The 19,868-nt window shown below is 48.7% G+C and overlaps 1 protein-coding gene and 2 pseudogenes across 3 annotated transcripts; 2 read left to right on the top strand and 1 right to left on the bottom strand.

The window, feature by feature from the left end:
• Positions 1-2,648: 2,648 nt before the first annotated feature.
• LOC135276669 (U2 small nuclear ribonucleoprotein auxiliary factor 35 kDa subunit-related protein 1-like) lies at positions 2,649-4,432 on the top strand (annotated as a pseudogene).
• Positions 4,433-5,546: 1,114 nt separating this feature from the next.
• Positions 5,547-10,299, bottom strand: LOC135276802 (CD209 antigen). 3 transcript variants are annotated; one of them, XM_064381969.1, is made up of 7 exons: positions 10,254-10,299; positions 10,094-10,153; positions 9,348-9,431; positions 8,294-8,860; positions 7,728-7,879; positions 6,576-6,688; positions 5,547-5,715 (listed from the first exon to the last, which is right to left on the bottom strand). In XM_064381969.1, exons 1-7 carry the CDS (start codon positions 10,297-10,299, stop codon positions 5,547-5,549), a joined length of 1,191 nt encoding a protein of 396 aa, XP_064238039.1. The 3 variants fall into 3 exon arrangements, with proteins under 3 accessions (XP_064238039.1, XP_064238040.1, XP_064238041.1); XM_064381970.1 differs by having other exon boundaries at positions 8,567-8,860; XM_064381971.1 differs by having other exon boundaries at positions 8,774-8,860.
• A 376-nt stretch (positions 10,300-10,675) lies between these two features.
• Positions 10,676-19,868, top strand: part of LOC135276827 (C-type lectin domain family 4 member G-like) — a 30,588-nt pseudogene continuing 21,395 nt past the window's right edge.

The raw sequence follows: 19,868 nt of genomic DNA, 5'->3' as shown, positions 1-19,868 counted from the left end.
GCAAGATTTCATCTCAAAAAAAAAAAAAAAAAAAAATTAGCCAGGCATCATGGCACATGCCTGTATTCCCAGCTACTCGGGAGGCTGAGGCAGGAGAACTGCTTGAACCCAGGAGGCAGAGGTTGCAGCAAGCTGAGATTGTGCCACTGCACTCCAGCCTAGGTGACAGAGTGAAACTCTGTCTCAAAAAAAAAAAAAAAAAAAAAAAAAAAAAGCCGGGTGCAGAGGCTCATGCCTGTAATTCCAGCACTTTGGGAGACTGAGGTGGGTGGATCATGAGGTCAGGAGTTCAAGACCAGCCTGACCAACAGAGTGAAACGCTGTCTGTAATAAAAATACAAAAATTAGCTGGGCATGGTGGCAGGTGCCTGTAATCCCAGCTACTTGGGAGGCTGAAGCAGGAGGATCGCTTGAACCTGGGAGTTGGAGGTTACAGTGAGCCAGGATTGCATCACTGCACTCCAGGCTGGGCGACACAGCAAGACTCTGTCTTTAAAAAAAAAAAAAAAAAAGTCCTTTGGGTTCCACCTACTCACAGGTAGATTTTCAAAATTCTATTGAAGGATTTCCAAATAGATTTTAAAAGAAACTTGACAAGCTCATTATTTGGAATGTAATAAAGAGGTTATATTCTTTAGCTGGGAATAAATAGCAAAGCTACAACTGGGGACAGTAACCTCTTGAGATGGGAAGATGGGAACAGAATGAGCCTTAGTTTTCACCGTAGGGACTGATATGCTGTGGTTCTGTGTGCACACATGACTTATTCCACAGTAAATGAAAACCTTTAAAGCCAGAGTAGTTTAAAAAATCATCTGGCCGGGCGCGGTGGCTCACGCCTGTAATCCCAGCACTTTGGGAGGCTGAGGCGGGTGGATCACGAGGTCAAGAGATCGAGACCATCCTGGTCAACACGGTGAAACCCCGTCTCTACTAAAAATACAAAAAATTAGTTGGGCATGGTGGCGTGCGCCTGTAGTCCCAGCTACTCGGGAGGCTGAGGCAGGAGAATTGCTTGAACCCAGGAGGCGGAGGTTGCGGTGAGCCGAGACTGCGCCATTGCACTCCAGCCTGGGTAACAAGAGCGAAACTCCGTCTCAAAAAAAAAAAAAAAAAATCATCTAAAAATTGCACAAGAATACTGGAGAACATTTTGATAGAGAAGACCCATGACCAGGCAGGGAACTGTGGCTCATCCCTATAAATTCAGGACTTTGGGAGGCTGAGGCAGGAGGATGAGTTGAGCCCAGGAGTTCAGGACCATCATGGGCAACACAGTGAGACCCCATCTCTAAAAAAAATTTAAAAAGTAGCTAGATATGGTGATGCACACATGTGGTCCCAGCTACACAGGAGGCTGAGGTGGGAGGATCACTGGAGCCCATGAGATCAAGGTTGCAGTGAGCCATGATTGCACCACCACTGCACTTCAGCCTGGGTGACAGAGCAAGACCTTGTCTCACACTCAAAAAGAGCCATGCCTGGTAATTATCAAAATATACTATAAGCTTGGCTTGAGTTTCCCCCAAAGCAGAGCTTGAGACAAGGATTTGGGTAGGAGTAGCTTATCAGGGAGGAAATTCCAAGAAGCACCAGCAGGGGATAGGAAAAATGAAGAGAAGCAGGTAGGAAAAGGAAGGAACCCAATACAAAGGCACCAATGAGTTATTACGACTGAAAACGGCAACTGGGCTCAATTCCTCTGGGAGCTGACGTAGAACAAGCCTCACAGTTCCTCTGCCCATTGAAGGTCAACTCTAAGTAAGATGGAAATTGCAAGCTGTTTATGAAGGACCATCTTTGAGGTCAACATCAGTAGAAGGGAAGTGAATTTTATGGGGTCTTATTTACACCAAAAAAGTTCTCTAACACTAGCTTCCTGGAGTTAGCATCACACTCCACAAGTTAAAGGGCTAGGTCCCAAAAGACTGACCCTACTTCAGACACCAGGTGCAAAGACAGTGCCTTTGCACTGCCTATCCACACTTCTGCCAGGCTGGCAAAAAATTGGGGGTTCCCCCAAGTCCCTCTCAGGTTCAGTAATTTCCTAGAATCATTTAGAGAACTCAGAAAAACATTATGCTTAGGTTACTGAACTAAATTGCTCAGTTTGCCTGCTCACAGTGGAAAACCAAACACTGAACCACTGGGGTTTTATAGAGAGAAAAATTTATTGCAAGGCAGCCAAGCAAGGAGACAGCCTTCTGGCCCTTATCTGTCTCTCCAAGATGGGAGCTGGGGCAGATTTTATACACAGAGGGTAGTGAGGTGTGAGCTGATTGGATCTTGTAATGAGGGAATTCAGGAGGCTTGATCTGATTGGATCACACCATGGAGTGATGCCAGGGCTCAATCTGATTGGATTAGGTATCATGCCACGTGATATCCACTTCTTAACTCAGTCCCTGTTGCTCGGTCTGAGCAGGTAGGTTCTAACTGGGTTTGCACATTCGGTTGAAATCTGGGCGTGCTCAGGGTAGTAACTTGCTACCTGGGGGTCCATGGCAACTGAAAAACAACTTGCCATTTTATTACACAAAGTTGAACCAGACTGGGCTGGATCAGCGGTTATAATGTTTACCAGTCTATGATAAAAGGGTACAACTGAAGGGGCGGGGTGGTGCCGGCAAGATGGCTGCGCCCAAGAAATGATATTTCCAGAGAAACCAAGCCACAAAAAGTACAGGGCTGCCCTGAAGAAGGAGAAACCAAAGAAACACCGGCAGGGACTTGTTCGACTGAGAGACTCAGGACTCTCACAGGAGGATGAGGAGGGGGAGGGGGAGAGGGAGGGGGGAGAGGGAGGGGGAGGGGGGAGAGGGAGGGGTAGAGGGGAGAGGGGAGAGGGAGGGGTAGAGGGGAGAGGGAGAGGTGGGGGGGGGAGGGGGGGAGGGGGAGGGAAGGGGGAGGGGTGGAGGGAGGAGGAGACTTTTATTGAAGAGCAACAACTAGAAGAGAAACTATTGGAAAGGGAGAGGCAAAGATTACATGAGAGAAAGGTTGCTGAGAAAGCAGGAAGCACAAGAATTCAGAATAAAGAAGGAAAAGGAAGATGTGGCTAGAAAACAGCAAGAAGAACAAGAGAGAAAGTTAAAGGAACAATGGGAAGAACAGCAGAGGAAGAGAGAGAAGAGCAGGAGCAGAAAGAAAACCAGAAGCTGTGCAGAAGATGCTGGATCAGGCTGAAAATGAGTTGGTTAATGGCTCCACATGGCAAAATCCAAAATCACCCGCAAATTTCAGAATAAGGGAGAAGGATGGAGCTAATTGTCCTTTCTAGAGTAAAACAGGAGCTTGCAGATTTGGAGATGGATGTTCACGTAAACATAATTTCCCAACATCCAGCCCCGCCATCATCATTATTATTATTATTATTGAGATGGAGCTTTGCTCTTGTTGCCCAGGCTGGAGTGCAATGGCACGATCTCAACTCACCACAACCTCTGCCTCCCAGGTTCGAGCGACTCTCCTGCCTCAGCCTCCCGAGTAGCTGGGATTACAGGCATGAACCACCATGCCCTGGGAGTTTGTATTTTTAGTAGATATGGCGTTTCTCATGTTAATCAGGCTGGTCTCGAACTCCTGACCTCAGGTGATCCACCCACCTCGGCCTCCCAAGTGCTGCTACCCTTCTTATTGAGAGCATGTTTACAATGTTTGGGATGGAGCAGTGCAGGAGGAATGACTATGACCCTGACGCCAGCCTGGAGGACAGCGAGGAAGAAACCTACCCACAATTCCTAGATTTCTATGAGGATGTGCTGCCCGAGTTCAAGAATGTGGGGAGAGTGATTCAGCTCAGGGTCAGCTGCAACTTGAAACCTCACCTGAGGGGCAATGTATATGTTCACTACCAGTTGGAAGCAGAATAACAAGCAGCCCTTTCTCCGTTGAACGGACGATGGTATACAGGACCACACCTTCAGTGTGAATTCTGCCCAGTGACCCGGTGGAAAATGGGGATTTGTAGTTTGTTTGAAAAACAACAACATCCAACAGGGAAACACTGCAACTTTCTCCGTGTGTTCAGAAATCCCATCAATGAATTCTGGGAAGTGAATAGAGACATCTGCTTGTCTCCAGACCAGACTGGCTCCTCCTTTGGCAAGAACTCCGAGAGGAGGGAGAGGATGGGCCACCGCGATGAATACCACAGCAGGCAGTGGGGAAGGAGAAACCCTAGTTCAGGCCGCTCCTACAAAAGAAATGGGGAATCCGAGAGGAAAAGGAGTAGTCACAGGGGAAGAAATCTCACAAGCACACGTCAAAGAGTCAGGAGAAGCACAGTTCACCAAGTAGAGGAAGAAATAGGCACCACAGCAGGGGCTGGGGCAGCTGGAGCCAGAGCCAAAGTTCCTCTAGGTCCCGAAGTTGTGGCAGGAGGAGGTCAGGTCGTAGAGTCAGAACTGTTCAGACTCCTAGATCCAAATAAACCTGTTTTATTCTTTAAAAAATAATAGACCAGGCATAGTGGCTCACACCTGTAATCCCAACACTTTGGGAGGCCGAGGTGGGCAGATCACCTGAGGTCGGGAGTTCGAGACCAGCCTGACCAACAGGGAGAAACATCATCTCTACTAAAAATACAAAAAATTATCTGGGTGTGGTGGCACATGCCTGTAGTCCCAGCTACTGGGGAGGCTGAGGCAGTAGAATCACTTGAACCTGGGAGGCAGAGGTTGTGGTGAGCCAAGATTGTGCCATGGCACTCCAGCCTGGGCAACAAGAGTGAAACTCTGTCTCAAAAAATGATAATAATATTAATAAAGGCTACAACTTAGAAACAGCCCAATGGAAGCCATGTATAGGACAAAAGAAGATGTGAGAGGTGGAAGGGATTACATGGAGCCTCCCTGCCCTCTTGGGGTGCCATTGGTAGATGGGGAATTAATTCCCTGGTGTTTCCAGCCTGTAAAATGAGCATTTGCAACCAGTGAGTCCCAGTCAAAGGGGTGCAGGAGGTGGTAGGTGAAAGTTGAACAGAGGGTAGGTTTGCATGTATGAGATAATGCCCCAGGGACACAGAAACTACACATGGTGACCCATTCTTATCTCTAAAAGGAAGAGAGAGCAGATTCATGGAACACAAGCCCACCCCCCAAAGGCATCCCACAACAGCTCATTCGTAAAACTCCAAGGATGGACTAGAAAAACATGCTCTACACCAGGGGAAATTGGAAGCATGACAAGAAGGACAGAATGGGACCCAGCCTTCTAAAGGAGGATGAATCTGACAGAGAATAATCCCAGAGATTTTGTGAAGGCCCAAGGATGGAGAGAAGGAACTGTAGCTTCAAAGTGCATGTCCACCCAAATTTACTCATAACTGGGCTTAATGTATTGGAGCCAGATCCAGCCATTTCCTAATTGCTGGTCATGCACATCTCCTTTCAGCTCTGCACTGAGTGACATCACATTGATGTTTGAAATCAGTCACAGTGGGAATATTTACACCAGGGTAATGGGCAAACAACACATCAGGACTTTTTCCCCCAGAGAGCTGGGTGAAATTCTGCTATAGCATGGGGGTTTGAGGTGGTAGGGGCTCAGGAGAGAAGCCTTTCTTCATCCCTGGAGCAGGAGGCCGCAGACTTTTTGCAGATCCAGAATTTGGCGACACTACATTTGTCGTCGTTCCAGCCATTGCCGTTAAATTCCGCACAGTCTTCCTCCCCGATGTTGTTGGGCTCACCTTTGTTCCAATACCGCCTGAGGCTGCAAAGCCCATGTGGAATGTGAGCCTCTGCCCCCGCCTACTACATGAGCTGTGTTTCTGCCTTCTGTAATCTGTGATCTTGATGCTTCCACATTGGCCCTGCCTGTGTATGCTGGCCATGAATTGCTCTGCACTCCCTATAATATGCCTGAGTGCCTTGATTCCTGCCTCTCTTGTCACAACCTGTCCTTGGGTGGACTCCACTACTGAGGGTGTGATTTTCAAATACAAACCAACCAATCTGGAGTCCACACCCGCAACCACCTGCCTTATTGGGCTCTTGTACTCCAAGCCACTATCCTATGCTAATCACCCCAAGCCCCGGTGTCAGGCAGCCCCTATGCCCCCGAGCCCAAAAAATGCTTCATACTTGCCAATCCTAAGCCTGCTTGTCTGACCTTGACCTTTCCTTTCCATACAAACCATAATAAGGGATCTGGCCCACAGTCCCCCCTCCCCATCACTTTGCCTCGTAACAGACCCTGGTGCTTCCCCAGGAGGCCCCCAGCTGTGATGTGTTCTCTCTCTTTAGGGAGCTGTGAATATGAGAAGCTATTCACAATAGCAATTGTCTCCTAAGCTGGTGGCCTTACTAGACCTCAGACTTCCTATCAATACACTATATTTTAACACACCCACCCTTGAGGCAAGCTCCTCCTGCAGCTCTGCAGGTGGAATTTTAGATCTCTGCCATGCTGTCTGCAGATGGGTATGAAGACCCCTTCCTCAACTCAGTAAACACCCCAGATTCTTGGTTCTAGGGCATCAGGGAGTGGGGGAGGGTCCCAAGGGAAAGTTCAAGCCACGTTTCAGGACCCCAGTCCCACTGGATAGGATGTCCCCTTCTCCTGGAATCTACCTGGGTGACAGAGATGAGCCATCCACCCACTGCCATGTGCCTTCCTGCTTTAGGTCTGAAAGTCCCATCCAGGTGAAGCGGTTACTTCTGGAAGACTGCAGCTGTAGGAAGTTCTAGAGGGTAGAGGAGGAGTCAGGAGGGAGTTCTGCTTCCCACTTTCCAGGCTCCATCTCCTCATCTCTTGGCAGGAAGTCCTGCTTGTAGGCTAACCTTCAGCCTTCCCATATTCTGGGTCCTAAGTGACCCCCCAATGTCTGAGTCTCTCACATGTGTCTCCCACAACACGTGTCCTGACATGCAGGCATCCATGCACAGCTGGCCTCTCCTCACACACTCTTGCTAATCCTGCATGTCTATCCATTTCACATGTTCCGTGCAGGCCCACACAAATTTACTCATAACTGGGCTTAATGTATTGGAGCCAGATCCAGCCATTTCCTAATTGCTGGTCAGGAACATCTCCTTTCAGCTCTGCACTGAGTGACATCACACTGATGTTTGAAATTAGCGACAGTGGGGAATATTTACACCAGGGAAATTGGCAAACATGACACATCAGGACTTTTCTCCCCAGAGAGCTGGTTGTTAAACACTTGCAGCACGCCACTGGAGTTTGCTTACATTTGATGTGATGTTTTGTTTTGTTTCGTTTTGTTTTGTTTTTTTTTGAGATGGAGTTTCACTCTTATTGCCCAGGCTGGAGTGCAATGGCACAATCTCAGCTCACTGCAATTTCCACCTCCCAGGTTCAAGTAATCCACCTGCCTCAGCCTCCCAAAATGCTGGGATTACAGGTGCCTGCCACCACACCTGGCTAATTTTTGTATTTTTCAGTTGAGACAGGGTTTCAACATGTTGGCCAGGCTGGTCCTGAACTCCTGACCTCAGGTGATCCACCCGCCTCAGCCTCCCAAAGTGCTGGAATTACAGGCATGAGCCACTGCGCCCCACCACATTTGATGTTTTTTCCACATGTTCAGTCTGGTTTGTATCTGCTCTAAGGGTACTTGGGACGCCCTCATTCATATCCTTCTCCTTCCATCTTTCCAAGTGGAGCAAAGCCCCTCTTCTGCAAAATCCTCTCTGAGAATCTCCTCTCTGGTTGGCCAGAAGCCATGCCCCAGGCCAGGCCAGGGACCCCACCAGGTGTACCTGCTCCTCATCACTTTTGATTACGACGAGCTGGGCCCCCACTTCCTGGCAGGCAGTGACGGAGTCATGCCAGTTGCGCTGGGAGTTAGACACGAAGTAACAGTTTCCTTGGAAGAATGTCCATTCCCAGGGACAGGGGTGGCACAGGCGTTCTGTTGGGGAAGGCTGCTCAGATCAAGTTGCCCATATTCCTGTATCTGCCCAACCTTCAAGCCCTTGAGAATCAGAGCCCTTCCTTGACTGTCCATGCTGGGTGGACCATTTCCCTCCCCACTTCCTGAGTCCCTTCCCCATCCTCATGAGAACACAGGAGTCCTGACCCCATCTCCTCCAGACTAGGAGAAGTAGGGGCTTTAGAGCTCAGAACAGAAGGCAGAGGGCAGGCTTAACTGAGTAGCTACTGTGTACCTGACCCACTGTGAACACCGAGTGCAATGATCACAGTCACCCTGTGTTCTCATTGCACAGATGAGGAAACTGAGGCTCAGATGGGGTTAGTGACTCAAGCAAACTCACACCACACAATGACCATTCAGGCCTAAGGATCCCTGGTTCCAGGAACTCACCCACCGCAGCCTTCAGCTGGGTCAGTTCCTGGTAGATCTCTTGCTGCTTGGATTTCTCTGGGAGCTTACCCACTGCAGCCTTCAACTCGGTCAGCTTCTGGTAGATCTGCTGCTTGGACTGCTCTGGCAACTTACCCACTGCAACCTTCAGCTGGGACAGTTCCTGGTAGATCTCCTGTTGCTTGGACCTGTCTGGCAACTCACTTACTGCAGCCTTCAGCCGTGTCAGCTCCTGGTAGATCTCCTGTTGCTTGGACCTGTCTGGCAACTCACTTACTGCAGCCTTCAGCCGTGTCAGCTCCTGGTAGATTTCCTGTTGCTTTGACCGCTCCGGCAACTCACCCACGGCAGCCTTCAGTTGGGTCAGCTCCTGGTAGATTTCCTGCTGCTTGGATTTCTCTGGGAGCTCACCCACTGCGGCCTTCAGCCAGGTCAGCTCCTGGTAGACCTCCTGTTGCTTGGATTTCTCTGGGAGCTCACCCACTGCAGCCTTCAGCTGGGTCAGTTCCTGGTAGATCTCCTCTTGCTTGGATTGTCCCTGACTTATGGAGCCTGGGACCTTGGACACTGGGCCAAGAAGAAAAGAAAGAACTGCAATTATTAAACACCTACTGTGTGCCAAGCCCTGAACTGACCCCCATAGGGACATCATTTGAGAGAGCCAAGGTCTTGTTTATTCCCCTTTGAAGAGGAGGAAAACTGACACCCAGAGAAGGCAGCACGGAAGGCCAAGGAGAGCCAGGTTCTCTTCCTCCTCCCCTCCCCCTCCCCCTCCCCTCCCCTCCCCCCTCTCCTCCCCTCCCCTCCCCCCTCTCCTCCCCCTCCCCTCCCCTTCCCCATCCCCTCCCTCCTCCCCCTCCCCCCCTCCTCTTCCTCCTCCCTCTCCTCTCCTGCCCTAGAGTGGGGAGGGGCTATGGGAGAGTCCCCTGCAAACCCCAAGGGACAACATCTTGGCTCTCAGCCCCACCTCCCTCCCAGACCTGGCCACTCAAGGCTCTGTTCAGAGCCAAAAGACCAGGCCTGGGGACCCCAGACCTCAGAACCTGCCCCTGACCTTGGACAAGGATGGCCACCAGGAGCCCAGCCAAGAGTGTGAAAGAGAGGAGTTGCAGCACCAGGGGGCTGTGACCAAGACACCCTGGGAGAGGATACATGTGTCAGCCTGCCAGTGTCCCCACCTGTGCCTGGCCCGGGGAGAGCCTGGCCTAAATCCCTCAGCACCCCAGGACCCAGGAACCCAGTCCCCAGCCTCCCCCTCCCCAAGTCCCAGGAGCTTAGGTCCCAGCCCAACCTCCCTGGGTCCCAGGAACCCAGGTACCTGCTTCTACCTCCCCAGGACCCAGGAATCCAGGCCTCAGCCTCTAAATCCCCAGGTCTCAGGAACCCAGACCCCAGACCCCACCTCCCCTGGACCCACAAACCCAGGTCTCAGCCTCCCCTTCCACAGGTTCCAGTAACCCAGATACCTGCTCCCACCTCCCCAGGTCCCAAGAATCCGGGTCCCAGCCTCTACATCCCCAGGTCCCAGGAATCAAGACCCAAGCCCCCACCTCCCCAGGACCCAGGAGTCCAGGCCCAAGCCCCCACCTCCCCAGGACCCAGGAGTCCAGGCCCCTGCCCTCACCTTTCCAGGACCCTGGAACCCAGTCTCCAACTTCTATCTCACCAGAACCCAGAAGCCTTGGCCCCAGCCTCCACCTTCCCAGGGACCAGGAATTCAGGCCCCAAGCCCCACATTCCCAGGACCCAGGAGTCCAGGAGTCTCTATTCTCTCCTCCCTGCCTGCTAACTCCTCTCTACCTGCTAAGCTCTTGTAGCCTCGAGTCTGTCGGAATCCAAAGCCTCTCAGCTGTTCCTCCTCTGAATGGATAGACATGAACTCAGAGCCTAGGCAGGCTGAGACCAGGGCTGGCCATCCCTTCCCACTTCCCAGAATCCCGGCATCCCAACCCAGCCTCACCCAGGAAGCCCATCTGCTGTAATCTTGGTTCCTGGGAGTCACTCATGTTGCCCCAGAGTCCCCCAGTGTTCCCCAATGTCCAGAACTGCTGGGAACCACAGCTTTTATTTCCCACCCTGCGATCTTTACTTCCTAAATCTACTCTCCCACAGGAAGAGAAACAGGAAGTCGGGTAGGGACCTATCACCCAAAAGGCTAGCGGAAGGGGTCAGAACATGAGATGGGCCGGATCATTCAAGAATTTCGGGGAGATGTTGGGGGATGGTCTCTGGTTGACAGGGAGAAGGACCTATCCACTCATGGCGTGGCTGAGCAGCAGGTTTTCACACTGCTGATAAAGACATACCTGACACTGGGCACTTTATAAGAAAAAGAGGTTTAATGGACTCACAGTTCGACATAGTTAGGGAGGCCTCACAGTCATGGTGGAAGGCAAAAGGTAAGTCTGACATGGCAGCAGACAAGAGGGAATGAGAGAGGCAAGTGAAAGGGGTTTCCCCTTACAAAACCATCAGGTCAGCCAGGCACGGTGGCTCACGCCTGTAATCCCAGCACTTTGGGAGACCAAGGTAGGCGGATTACCTGAGGTCGGGAATTTGAGACCAGCCTGACCAACACGGAGAAACCCCGTCTCTACTAAAAATACAAAACATTAGCTGGGTGTGCTGGCACGTGCCTGTAATCTCGGCTATTTGGGAGGCTGAGGCAGGAGAATTGCTTGAACCCAGGAGGCGGAGGTTTTGGTGAGCTGAAATCGTGCCATTACACTCCAACCTGGGCAATAAGAGCAAAATTCTGTCTCAAAAAAAGAAAAGAAAAGAAAGAAAAAGAAAGAAAGAAGAAAGAGGAAGGAAGGAAAGAGAGAGAGACAGAAAGAAAGGGAAGCAGGGAGGGAGGGGGGAGGAGGGGGGAGTGGGGGAGGGAGGAGGGGAGAGAGGAGGGGAGGAAACCGTCAGGTCTCGTGAGATTTATTCTCTACCCTGAGAACAGTATGGAGGAAACCACCCGTATGATTCAAATATCTCCCACTGAGTCCCTTTTTGGGAGCTAATATTCAAGATGAGATTTGGGTAGGGACACAGCCAAACCACATGAGGTGGTGACGAGCAGTCAGCAGGATGATGATTGGTGAGACAGAGAGGCAGCAGTTAATGAGAGACAGCAAGAGAGCCATCAGCACTACGGGGATCAAAACTGCAGAGCTGTAACGCTACTCAAGGACTCTTTTAGGAACTATCATCTTCCCTTGCAGGCAATGGAGCTGAAAAGATGAACGTGCAGCCATAGCGCCATCATGTAATGCGGGACCCGCCACTCTGACCAGCAGGCCATTAGGTTTCTGGTCCCCACACTGGTCCCCTGTGACAGCTGAGTTCGCCCAAGCTAGGAAACCTGGGGACCCGGCCTTGGAGGAGGCCCCAAGTTGGAGACCAGTCAGTGTACCATTCTGGCTCCTGTAGACAGGTGAGTGTCCACTCTGCCCCCACTCCACAATATTGGGTGAGCCAGGAAATAAGACTTTTGGCTAGATAGTCAATTCGAAGTCTCCCATAGCACTTCTGACCAACTTCGTTCTTATCACCCCTTTTCTTGGTCCTTTCTCCTCTAATGTCATTTTATTTTTCCGTCAGCCATTTTATTATTTTATTTTATCCTGAAATGTATCAGGATTTGTTTACAGTTTTAGTTTTTTTGTTTTTGTTTGTTCTGAGACAGAGTCTTGCTCTGTCACCCAGGCTGGAGTGCAGTGGCATGATCTCAACTCACTGCAACCTTTGCCTCCTGAGTTCAAGTGAACACGTCTGGCTAATTTTTGTATTTTTAGTAGAGATAGTTTTCCCATGTTTACCAGGCTGCTTTCAAACCCCTGACCTCAAGTGATCCACTTCCCTCGGCCTCCCAAAGTGCTGGGACTATAGGAGTGAGCCACTGTGCCCAGTCTTGTTTACAGTTTTTGCTATGACTCCTGGTGAACTGTATGTGGACAGTTGTTTAAGACAGAACCCTTGGCTGTGAGATGTCCAGGGATTTATCCATTTCCTCTAGGTCTTCTAATTTGGTTAGCATATAGTTGTTCATAATAGTCTCTGATGATTCTTTTTCTGTGTATTTCTGTGGTTTATCTCCTTTATGTTTCTGATTTTGTTTATTTGGGCCTTCTCTTTTTTCTTGGTTAATCTAGATAGCGGTTTTTCAATTTTGATTATCTTTTAAAAAAAAAAAAAAACTTTTCATGTCATTGATCCTTTGTGTTTTTTTTTTTTCTTTATTTCATTTAGTTCTATTCTGATATGTATTATTTCCTTCCATCTAATTTTGGGCTTGGTTTTACATTTCTAGTTCCTTGAGCTATAGTCCTAGGTTATTTATTTGAAATCTTTCTATTTTCTTGATGTAGGCATTTTGTTTGTTTTCCATTTTTTTGTTTTTAAGATGGGGTCTTGCTATGTTGCCTAGGCTGGTCTTGAACTCCTGAGCTCAAGCAATCCTCCCACCTTGGCCTCCCAAAGGGATTACAAGCATGAGCCACTGCGCCTGGCCCTGTTGTAGGCATTTATCGCTATAAACTTTTCTTTTAGCATTACTTTGTTGTATCCCATAGATTTTGGTATGCTCTGTTTCCAGTTTGATTTGTTTCAAGAAATTTTATTTATTTCTTAAGGCCTTCATTGAGCCAGTGGTTGTTCAAGAGCATATTGTTTAACTTCCATGTATTTGTACAGCAGCATGAGAATGAACTAATATAGTATTCTTGCCTGACAGTTTCTTTCTTTCAGCACTCTGAATGTATCATCCCATTCTCTCCTGGCCTATAAGTTTTCTGCTGTGCAGTCTATTGTTAGTCTGATAGGGGGTTTCTTGTATCTGACTAGATGCTTTTCTCTGGCTGTTTTTAGAATTCTTTCTTTGTCTTTGACTTTTGACAGTTTGACTATAATGTGCCTTAGAGAAGTCCTTTTGGCTTGTATCTTTGGAATTCTCTGAGCATCCTATATCTCTTCCTAGGCTTGAGAAGTTTTCAGTTATTGTTATTTTTTTTTCAGTTATTTTGTTCAATAGGTGTTCTATGCCTTTTCCCTCTAATACACCCAAAATTTAAATATTTGGTCACTTTATAATGTCCCATATATCATATAGGTTTTATTCATTCTTTTTATGCTTTATTCTTTCTCTGTTTTTGTCTGACTAGATTATTTCAAAAGACCTGTCTTCAAGTTCTGGTAGATATGTGTGGGTGTGTATATGTGTGTGTGTGTGTGTGTGTGTGTGTGTGTGTATATATATATATATATATATATATATATATGTACTTTTTTTTTTGAGATGGAATTTCACTCTTGTGCCCAGGTTGGAGTTCAATCTCACCGCAACCTCCGCCTCCTGAGTTCAAGTGATTCTCCTGCCTCAGCCTCCTGAGTAGCTGGGATTACAGGCATGCATCACCACTCCTGGCTAATTTTTTGTATTTTTAGTAGAGACAGGGTTTCTCCATGTTGGTCAGGCTGGTCTCCAACTCCTGACCTCAGGTGATCCACTTGCCTTGCCCTCCCAAAGTGCCGGGATTACAGGCATGTGCCACCATGCCTGGCCTGCTCTCAACTATATTTTTTATTTCACTCATTGAATTCTTCAGTTCCAGGATTTCTGTTTGGTTCCTTTTTATGATTTCCATTTCTTTGGTGAATTTCTCATTCATATTCTGAATTTTTTTCCTGATTTCTTTGTATTTTTAATTTTTGAGATGGGGTCTCACTATGTTGCTCAGACTGGCCTAGAATTCCTGGGCTCAAGGGACCCTCTTGCTTAGTGAGGATTACAGGCGTGCATCACCACACTCAGGTAGTCTTTGTATGGTTTATCTGTGATCTCATGTATTTAATTGAGCTTCCTTAAGATTATTATTTTGAATTATTCTTCAGGCAATTTCACAATTACTGGAGAATTATTGTGTTCCTTTGAAGTTGTCATATTTCCTTGCTTTTCGTGTTTCTTGTGTTCTTACATTGATATCTACGTATGTGGTATAGCAGTTGCTTCTTCCAATTTCTTGGATTGGCTTTCATAGGGAAAGACTTTTTCCTGTTGATGTATCTATGGTGTTAGTTGGGTAAGTCACTTTAGCTTTGATTGGGTGCATGTAGCAGTACAGTCTCTGTATAATTTCTTTAACTATAAACATCATGAGTGGTATCTGTAAATTCCTCAGTGTCTTAGGCTGCAGTTGTTAGCACAGGCTGCAGTGAGGCTTTGCTGGGGATAAGAGTGCCAGTTGGGCCATTCTTTGGGTCCCAGTGGTGGCAGCAGCAGGCTGGGTGTACCTGGGCGTGGGCCCCTGGGAGGTATACACAGATGCCAATAGTGGTGGACAAGGTCAGGTGAACCCCAGGTCTTCAGAGAGCATGCTTGGGTACTGGTGGCAGTTGTTCTGGGCTGTTTTTTGAGATGGAGTTTCACCTTTTGACACAGGCTGGAGAGCAATAGCATGATCTCAGCTCACTGCAGCCTCTGCCTCCTGGGTTCAAGCGATTCTCCTACCTCAGCCTCCCAAGTAGTTGAGATTACAGGCATGCACCACCACATCCAGCTGATTTTGTATTTTTAGTACAGATGGGGTTTCAGCATGTTGGTCAGGTTGGTCTCAAACTCCTGACCTCAGGTGATCCACCCACCTCAGCCTCCCAAGGTGCTGGATTACAGATGTGAGCCACCGTGCCCAGCCTGTTCTTGGCCTGTTGTTAGGCCTCCTGATGGTACATGCATGTGCCTAGGGTGATGAGGCAAAGCAGTCCCCAGGACCCCTGGCAGTGTGCTTGGGCACTTGGAGGACAGTGCCAGGCCATGCAGGCCCATCCTCAGGCCCCCCAGTGGTGTTCATGCATGCAGGCTGTGACGGGCAGGGAAGGGCAGAGTGCTTGGGTGGTGGTGGCTGTCATGATGGCAGATGGGAAGAGCCTGTTCTCATGGTATTAGCAGGTGCAAGATGGCCCTGCTGCTGGGGGTGGGGTTTGCTGCCAATGGCAGCAGCCTCAGGAAGGTATCTCTCAGGTTCTGGGGAGCACATGCTTTGCCTGCCTCTGTCCTGGGGACAGGCTCCCCACTGTGCTGCATGGCCTGTTCAACACTGTGTGGGCTGCAGTGCTGGGACCCTGCTATTTCCTAGGTCCAACCACTGTGGCACTGCGGTCGTTTTCTGCATAGATGTGAGGGAATGTCCATTGGACTCAGGGACATGGAGATGCAGGGGCAGTTGGGTCCCAGGCCAGGATGTAGTCTGGTGGGAGCTGGGTTCTCCAAATGGCACCATACTGCAACTGCTTGTGCCTTGCGGGATGTGGGGAACCCAGTGTCAGCTCCCTCTTAAGAGTAATGTTGTCACATGAACTCCAAGCAGCACCTTATACTGGTCTCAAGGCCCATGAGGGTTGAGGAGCTCAATTCCGCAGCTAGGATTTCAGGAGTTCATGGTGGGAATGTGGACTGCTGGAGATCTCTCACTTACCCTGTTCCTGCGCTGGGAAGCCCCTCAGTGCTCCCAGCTGATCCAGGCTGGGCCAGCTGCCTTGCTTCCCTCCCTCCAGGACACAGATGTTTCCTATCACTTCTCTGCTGAATTCTAGTGTTCTCTCTTAGTTGCTTTATTCAAAGTATAATTATCTACCCACAATTTAATTCTTCTTTGGAAAAGAGACGAGTGACAGATGCCTCTAGTCAGCCATTGTGAACTGCCTGTGTGTTTCCCACTTAAAATTGATATATAACACTTTCACTATACAGTACACAAGTCTTAAATATATAGTTCAAAAGATTTTGACATATGGACCAGGCACGGTGGCTCACACCTGTAATCCCAGCACTTTGGGAAGCCAAGGTGGACAGACCACTTAAGGTCAGGAGTTCGAGACCAGCCTGGCTAACATGGTGAAACCCCCGTCTCTGCCAAAAATAATGATTTTTAACTAATCCCAGCACTTTGGGAGGCTGAAGCAGGTGGATCACCTGAGGTCAGGAGTTTGAGACCAGCGCAGCCAACACCATGAAACTCTGACTCTACTAAAAATACAAAAAGTAGCTGGGTCTGGTGGCAGGCCCCCATAAGCCCAGCTACTCAGGAGGCTGAGGCAGGAGAATTCCTTGAATGTCTCAGGTTGAGACATTTTCCCCAATTGCACCCCAAAATGAAATACCAATGCATAAGATTTTGTTGGGTAGGGCTGAGCTTTGGAGAGCGCCAAGACCTGGTGATAGCTGAGATTCTCTTTGACCCTCAAAGAAATAGTTTTCTTCCCCTTGGGAGCTATGTGAACCCTGTTGAGGCATGGAAGAGAGTATGGAAAAACAGAAAGAGTGACTCTGTAGTGGAGAAACCTGGCAGATACCACCTTAACCAAGGCTAGCATTGTCAATAAAAGGGCATGTTCACATGGATATCACACACGCCCCCGTAGGGTATGACTAGAAAGGCACCTAACCTTTGTGATAGTCTTCTTTTTTTTTTTTTGAGATGGAGTCACTCTGTCACTCAGGCTGAGTACAGTGGCTTGATCTTAGCTCACTGCAACCTTCACCTCCCAGGTTCAAGTGATTCTCCAGCCTCAGCCTCCTGAACACCTGAGATTACAGGCATGCACCACCACATCCTGGTAATTTTTGTATTTTTAGTAGAGACAAGGTTTCACTACGTTGGGCAGGCTGGTCTCGAACTCCTGACCTCAGGTGATCCATCCGCTTCAGCCTCTCAAAGTGCTGGGATTACAGGCGTGATTGAGGTCAGGAGTTTGAGACCAGCCTGGCCAGCATGGCGAAACCCCAACTCTACCGAAAATACAAACATTAGCTGGGTATGGTGGCATGCACCTGTAGTACCGGCTACTTGGGAGGCTGAGGCATGAGGATCGCTTGAACCCAGGAGGCAGAGGTATGGAATCACTGAGGTATGGTATCACTGCACCCAGCCTGTGATATTCTTAACTCCAAACTAACAACTTCCCTCTAATCATTCGAAAACACTAGAAAAATCCAAGTCAAAGATCATTCAACACAAATGCCTGATGAACACCCTTTAAATCTGTCAGTATCATGAAAGACAAGAAACCCGTTGGCATTTGCAGGAGATGAAGGAGATGTGATGAGTGACGTGAGCTGAATCGTGTCCCCCAACAATTTCATATGTTGAAGTTCTAACCCCTAGTACCTCCAAACGTACTTGTAACTGAAAATAGGGTCTTCACAGAGGTGACCAAGTTAAAATGAGGTTATGAGAATGGGTTCTAACCCAATATAACTAGTGTCCTTTTTTTGTTTGTGTTTTGGTTTTTGGTTTTTGGTTTTTGTTTTTTTTTTTGAGACAGAGTCATGCTCTGGCTCCCAGACTGGAGTGCAGTGGCTCGATCTCGGCTCACTGCAACCTCCGCCTCCCGGATTCAAGCAATTCTCCTGCCTCAGCCTCCCAAGTAGCTGGGATTACAGGCGCCTGCCGCCACCCCCAGTTAATTTTTGCATCGTTAGTACATGTTGATCTCGATCTCCTGACCTCAAGTGATCCTGCCACCTCAGCCTCCCAAAGTACTGGGATTACAGGCATGAGACACTCTGCCTGACCTATGATGGATGTCCTTCTAAAATGGGGAAATACAGCCACGGACACATACAGAGGGAAGACAGTTGAGGACACAGGGAGGAGGGGACCAGACAGAAACGAAGAAGAGACGCCTGTAGTAGATCCTTCACTCACAGCCCAGAAGGGAGCAACTCCGCTGACACACTGATCCTGGACTTTCAGCCCCTAGAATTGACAGAGAATGAATTTCTGTTATTTAAGCCCCCTCTGCCCAGCCAGTGGTGCTCAGTTACAACTGCTCTGGTGAACTGAGTCACTGACTCAGGATGTGGGTTCCTGGATGGGATTTTGCCACAGAAAAAAGACACCTGGCTGGGCATGGTGGCTCATGCTTGTAATCCTAGCACTTTGGGAGGCCGAGGTGGGCAGATCACAAGGTCAGGAGATCAAGACCATCCTGGCTAACACGATGAAACCCCATCTCTACTAAAAATACAAAAAAAATTAGCTGGGCGTGGTGGCACGTGCCTGTAGTCCCAGCTACTCTGGAGGCTGAAGCATGAGAATCACTTGAACCCAGGAGGTTGCAGTGAGCCGAGATGGCACCACTGCACTCCAGCCTGGGAGACAGAGCGAGACTCCACCTCAAAAAAAAAAAAGATGTTCAGATTAAAGGAAGCTGGGCAAAGGATGTAGAGAAGGCTCTGTAACTCGTCTATAAATCTAAAATGACTGCAAAGTAAAACATTTGAAAAAAGACTCAAAAAACCTATTTAGGATTCCACTCTTTAGGATTCCATTTCTATGAGCTACCCAGAGAAACGTATAATGAAAGAAAGTAGAATGGTAATTACCAGGGACTGGGGAGAAACAGGAATAGGAACTTAGTGTTTCACAGGGATGATGTTTTAGTTTGGAAAGTTTGCCACAATTTTTACAAAGCTCTACTGAAAAATTCTGTTTAGGGCCAGGCGCAGTGGCTCACGCCTGTAATACCAGCACTTTGGGAGGCGGAGGTAGGCGAGTCAGGAGGTCTGGAGTTTGACACCAGCCTAACCAACATGGTGAAACCCCATCTCTACTAAAAATACAAAAACTTAGCTGGGCGTGGTGGTGCATGCCTGTAATCACAGCTACTTGGGAGACTGAGGCAGGAGAATCACTTGAACCCAGGAGGTAGAGGTCGCAGTGAGCTGAGATCGCGGCACTCCAGCCTGGGCAACAAGAGAGAAAGAGAGAGAGAGAGAGAGAGAAGAGAGAGAGAGAAAGAAGAAAGAAAAAGAAAGAAAGATGTGAATGGGGGGGTGTCCGGGGGGTCTGCAAAGCCAAGCAATAGGCTGTGTCCAGCTGCCCCACAGACCAGTGGTCATCAGGGGGAAGTTGGACAAAGCAGATATCTGGATCGACCACATTGAGGAACTGGGAGCAGGTGGGGAACTGGAAACTGTGTCAAGGGTGACTGAACCCCGCTTTTGGAAGGAGAGTCCATGATATTCAGAATGGTGCTGATGCTACACAAATGATAGGACTTCACTACAGTTTTCAATTTATACGTTAAGTTTGGAAGAAATAACTTTTCTGAAATGCTGAGTGTTGTGAGGGCCCTCGTTCTGTGTCTTTCTTTATTCAGATCTTAGTTAAGCCTAAGAGCTTTATCTTATTCTTATGACGATTCTCTCATGTTTAAAAGCTGTTCTTGCACTGCGAAGAGGGTTTGTCTTCTCCTGTGTTTGCAAATACTCGTTACTTCAACCTCAGAAAGTTTCTCCTTTTTTTTTTTTTTTGAGACAGAGTTTCGCTCTGGTTACCCAGGCTGGAGTGCAATGGCGCGATCTCGGCTCACCGCAACCTCCGCCTCCTGGGTTCAGGCAATTCTCCTGCCTCAGCCTCCTGAGTAGCTGGGATTACAGGCACGCGCCACCGTGCCCAGCTAATTTTTTGTATTTTTAGTAGAGACGGGGTTTCGCCTTGTTGACCAGGATGGTCTCGATCTCTTGACCTCGTGATCCACCCACCTCAGCCTCCCAAAGTGCTGGGATTACAGGCGTGAGCCACCG

The sequence above is a fragment of the Aotus nancymaae genome, unplaced genomic scaffold, assembly GCF_030222135.1.
Source record: "Aotus nancymaae isolate 86718 unplaced genomic scaffold, 86718_ANA_hifiasm-v0.15.2.pri h1tg000028l, whole genome shotgun sequence".
Taxonomy (NCBI): domain Eukaryota; kingdom Metazoa; phylum Chordata; class Mammalia; order Primates; family Aotidae; genus Aotus; species Aotus nancymaae.
Note: the sequence above shows the minus strand (reverse complement) of the source record. Positions and strands in the feature narration are given on the sequence as shown.

What these genes read in the sequence shown, in the direction of transcription:
- LOC135276802 (XM_064381969.1), bottom strand. Translation starts at nt 10,299, where the DNA reads ATGAGTGACTCCCAGGAACCAAGATTACAGCAGATGGGCTTCCTGG. An exon ending in AGGCTACAAGAGCTTAGCAG is followed by an intron (nt 9,432 to 10,093) that starts GTAGAGAGGAGT and finishes ATCCTCTCCCAG; the next exon opens with GGTGTCTTGGTCACAGCCCC. An exon ending in CCAGCTGAAGGCTGCGGTGG is followed by an intron (nt 7,880 to 8,293) that starts GTGAGTTCCTGG and finishes CTTCCCCAACAG; the next exon opens with AACGCCTGTGCCACCCCTGT.